This window comes from Meriones unguiculatus (assembly GCF_030254825.1).
Source record: "Meriones unguiculatus strain TT.TT164.6M chromosome Y unlocalized genomic scaffold, Bangor_MerUng_6.1 ChrY_unordered_Scaffold_32, whole genome shotgun sequence".
Taxonomy (NCBI): domain Eukaryota; kingdom Metazoa; phylum Chordata; class Mammalia; order Rodentia; family Muridae; genus Meriones; species Meriones unguiculatus.
Genome location: NW_026843711.1, coordinates 7170483 through 7175210, shown reverse-complemented (window position 1 = coordinate 7175210; position 4728 = coordinate 7170483). Strand labels below are relative to the sequence as shown.

The 4728-nt window shown below is 42.6% G+C and overlaps 1 protein-coding gene across 1 annotated transcript; it reads left to right on the top strand.

Moving 5' to 3' along the window:
- Positions 1–220: 220 nt before the first annotated feature.
- On the top strand, positions 221–2490 carry LOC132651862 (activity-dependent neuroprotector homeobox protein 2-like; the record flags this gene model as incomplete). Its single annotated transcript, XM_060376835.1, is given in 3 exon segments — positions 221–360; positions 403–2267; positions 2270–2490. Coding segments are annotated over 3 exon segments (2226 nt in total), but the record flags the coding sequence as incomplete, so codon positions are not given.
- Between the last annotated feature and the right edge of the window lie 2238 nt (positions 2491–4728).

Sequence of the window (4728 nt, the reverse complement as noted above, 5' to 3'; positions counted from 1 at the left end):
TGTTCTCTTATTGCAGGGCAGAACATTTTAAGAATGTTTCAAGTGCCTGTGGAAAATCTGGACAAGGTCAGAAGTATGTGGCCCAGTTCCATGTGGCTTTAGCCCTCTAACTGTGGGTCAGACCAACCTCACACTGAGGCCTTCATCTCCCTCAACTGACCTATTCTCAGGCAAGGCTTCACCTACTAAGCTTATAGACCCTCCTGCACTATCTGTGAGCCAGCCATTTGGGCCTGTGAATAAGTCTGTTGGAATGAGCAATCACTCAGTGAGTCAAGCCATCCAGCCTGGGATTTTACTACCCACACAACCCATAGGGTCTACAAGTCAAAAAGCAGGACCTGCAGTCAGATCAGTGGGGCTTACAAGTAGGCCAGTGGAGCCCACAAGTGGACTGGTCAGGCCTGGTACTCCCACTTCTGGCTATTCAAACAACCTGGGGGTTCTCCAGAACACACCACCAGGAACAATTTCTGTGGGTGAGCTGGTCTCATTGGCAGGCCTTCCTGAGGGTCAGATGACCTCTGCTTCTGTGATTCCTGCACAGAGTACAGCTTCTGGGGTTCTCCCCACTGGTCAAGCAGTCCAGTCCACAGTTCCCCATATAGGTCAGACAGTCTCCTCACAGGTTCTTACCTCTTGTCAGACAATGTCTGATAGGGTTTTCCCTACAGGTCAAATGGTATCATCTGCGTTGCTATCTCCCCAAATTGTGGTGGTCTCAGATGTCCTTGTGAACCAGGGTGTGAGCACTGGTATTCCTCTGCTTGGTCAGCCTATTAACTCAGGTCCATCTGTTGGCCCCGGTATGCTTCAGCTCAGTCAGTCTGTTGGCACCAGAATCCTGCCGGACAGCCAGTTAGTAAGAGCTGACACTTCACATAACACCCTGTTCCTCAAGTCAGGCTCTGTTTTCAGGAAGCTGCTTCCAACAGGCTCACAGGTCAAGGGGAAGCCCCTTTACACTCTGGACCCCATGCCTGTCACTCTGCCTATTCCTCAGGGAGCTATTGTCTTGACTGTTTCATCCCAGGTGTCCACCCTATTCCTACCCCCCAGTGTGGGTATGCCAATTTCCAGTGCTCCAGCCCACTTGTCTTCCTCCCCGGGGCTGGTAAGCAATGCAGACCAGAACATATTTGTTCAGGTCTCCTCACCTGAGGTGGATATGAATCTGGTTGCCACCCAGGTCAAGCAGTGGAAAATCTGCCCAGTTTGCAATGTGTACTTCCCATCCAGTGTCTACCAGGCTCACACAGAAGGGGCTCACAGACAAAGTGAGTTCAACTCCAGTGAGAAACTTGAACCAGTAAAGCTGGCTGTGCGTGCACCGTTTCTGAAGTGGACAAGAGAGAGGCCCATGCATTGCCTCTCCTGCAAATGCCTAGTCTCAGAGGAGGAGCTAATGTACCACTTACTCACACATGGCTTGGGGTGCCTGTTTTGCCCATTTACTTTCCACAGCATTCAGGGTCTCTTGGAGCACAGCAAAATTAAACACATGGGGAGGAAGAAGCTGTTGTTGGATTATCTTAACAGGGGCTTCCAGTTGAGCCTAGATGTTGATGGCAACCTGTTGTTCCCCCATCTTGATTTCATCATCACTCTGCCAAGAGAGGAGATTGGAGAACAGGAGGTCCACCTGGCTATCCTCTCAAGCACATATTCCACATCACTGGTGCCCTTGTATGTTAAGATGTGGTCTCGCGTTAATGTTGTAACTCAGCTCAGAAAAGGAGAGCTGACCTGCCCCCTCTGTTTGACAACATTTATGTTAGCCAATGCCTACATGTTACACTTGAAGGATGGACACCATATTATTCCCATGGCAAGTACAGTCCTCAGTTCGCCCACCTTTAGGTGTGTCCACTGTGGTGGGATCTACCCTGGAAGCTTGACTGTGGAGACTATCACTCTTCATTTGTTGCATTGTGCACATGCACCCAAAGACAGCTCAGACCTGCAAGTTCTGTCAAGTTTTGTGGAGAACAGTGAACTGCAGTTTTCCAGTGAGGAAAACGTTACTGATTCTACCTGTCCCTTCAAAAGAAAATGGCCAGATGGCCATCAGGGTCCAGAAGACCAGAAGAGGGATGGGAAAGGTCCCTTGTGTGTACTGGGCAATGAAGCATCAGGTCCAGAAGAAGGGACTAGTGCTGTGACTTTGAAGAGACAAAGGAATGAAAGAGCAACTAAGGAACTTGAGGCCAGTAATGATTTACTCCAGGTCCTAGCATTAGATCCTACCAAATGCAAAGACTACTCCTCTGAGAAAAAAAGCAGTTTCTTAGAGATTATTTCCAAAAGAAACCATATCCTAGCAGAAAAGAAGTTGAATTGTTATCTTTATTCTTGAAGATGGAAAAAGTTATTGTGGCTTTGTTTTTTGTAACAAGAAGATATATTTGCTTGAAGACAATGGAAGACCATAGACCCTCAATACTTCTAGGTTTTGATATGTCTGAAGTTAAAAATGTTAAACACAGACTGAACTTTGAGTATGAACCACAAAAGTCCTAAGCAGTAGTTTGTGCTGATTTTGGTGCCACCATTGCTCTCTTGTGTTGGTTTCTGCAGCTTTTCTGGATTTTACAATGGCTTAGGAATACTTAGGTTAAGAAGGAAATGCTACTCCACTTCACTGATTGATTTAGTTGTGTCTTTTAGCAGTTACTTCTAAGGTTTCTTTTTTTTTTTTTTTTTTTTTTTTTCCAAATCATGAGAATGAAGTTTGGTATTTCATATATCCCTTATTCTTAGTATTGTCCATGTTACATCATAAGAAGAGAAGTTTATAAATACTTGTCTTTCCACTTTAGGAAATTTCTCTTGTTTGTAAATGTTTAGGTAAAAGTAATAGCATCTTCTGGAGTGTTAGATACAGCAGCCAGGACACAGCAGTGCTGAGAGATCGAGCACTGACATGTGTATGGCTTTATAATAACACATTTTTGAAATTAACTTCTGTTAGTATTTGATTACCATATTATGAATTTGATTTATGTTTTCAGGGTTGTTTTGAAAGCTGTGTCTGAAAACACAACTCATATGCCTATGGCCTATACAGTAAAACTGTTTTTTTTATTATTATTAAAAGATTCCCATCTCAGGAACTGTTACATAACTCATAATAATTTCTTTTATAAGTGAAGTATTTGTAAGGACTGGAATGCATTCCTTTGTGAACTTAGGACATCCAAGGCGCTGGACTCTAGTATGAGTTACTTACACATGGCTTGTGCCTGTTTTGCAGAGGAATAGGCAGAGTAACAGCCATGGGGTCCCACATATAAATGGGTTTCCCATTACATGCAGATCTTTAATCTCCAGGAAAAGATAAGACAATTTTTAAAATAGACATTGAGAAGACACAGAACTCTATCTTTCTTGAACTACTGATAAGCAGTTTGGAGGAAGGCACCATGGTCACATCTCTGGAATTTCTGCCCTTGTGTGTGTAACCTATTGAAATGGAGTACACGTTTAAATCTTAATGGTGAAATGGGTTAGACAGGGAAGTCTTTCTTCCTAGTTTGAGTATCTTACTATATATGTTAGAATCGAGAATGTAGGATTACCTCTGGCCCAGGTATCCATTTGAGGGACTGCTAAGGAGTCTGTTTATTACTGGTCTGTGGATGCCAAGCCCTGTGTTTTCCACAGGCTATAAGCACCAGCAGATTGCACAGTAATACAGATCAGCCAGCTCAGGTCAGAATAATTTTTTTCCAGCAGAACAAACTACATCTGATCATGAGGCTGTGCTCATGAAGAAGGAATACACAGAGGAAAGTATACTACTGTTTTTTATTCTGAAAAAGGTGGTGATTGTATCTTTTCCCTGTTTCCTGGGGTCTGACCTCCATCTTACACATTTGTCTAATTTGAATGAAATTGGTGCACAGGAAAATGGAGGAAGGAGAAAGGAAACACTGTCTCAGGATATTAAGTTTCTACAACAGGAATAGGACCTTTTGAATAAACGAAAGTTTGACTTGAGATAGGGGAGGAATTATAACATTTGCAAATCTTATAAGATGAGAAAGACAACAATATAGAAAAGACTCATGTTCTATATTTCTCTCCTTTCATTTAAAATATTCTTCAAACACATTATGTTTGGTTCTTCTTTTTCTATCTTGGAATACTAATTAGCAATTGGGGCTATTAATGGTTGACTCAACTGTCCTGTGTTAGGCTCTAAGTACAACAAATTAATTGTTACATTGATTTCATTAGCATGGTTCAAAATGAGCCCCTTCTTCCTAAGGGTATTCCTTTGACCAGGAGATTAAATTACCTCCATTGGGAGTATTGCCCTTTGATGTGTAAAGGAGGAACTTGTTTCCTTCAGGTAAAGCACCCACAGTATGGGGCTCCAGAAAGCAGTACAGTGTTGCTAGATGGATTTTTCGTTGTTGTTGTTGTTGTTTTTCAGTGACAGGGCTTCTCTATATAGCCTTGGCTATTTCTGGAACACACTTCATAGACCAGGTTGGCCTTCCACCAGAGATCCACCTCTGACTTCAAAGTGCTGGGATTATAAGCCTGTGCCAACATAGCTCAGATGTTACATTATTTTTTTTTTTTAACTGTAACATTAGCATGTAATTTCTGTAACATGCATTCAGGCAGTTTTGAATCTGTTTTGACTCTTGGTAAACTCTTGTCAATTCTGAGACCTTGTCTGGCTTTTTTGTTGTTACTGTTGTTATCTCTCTTGAGAGT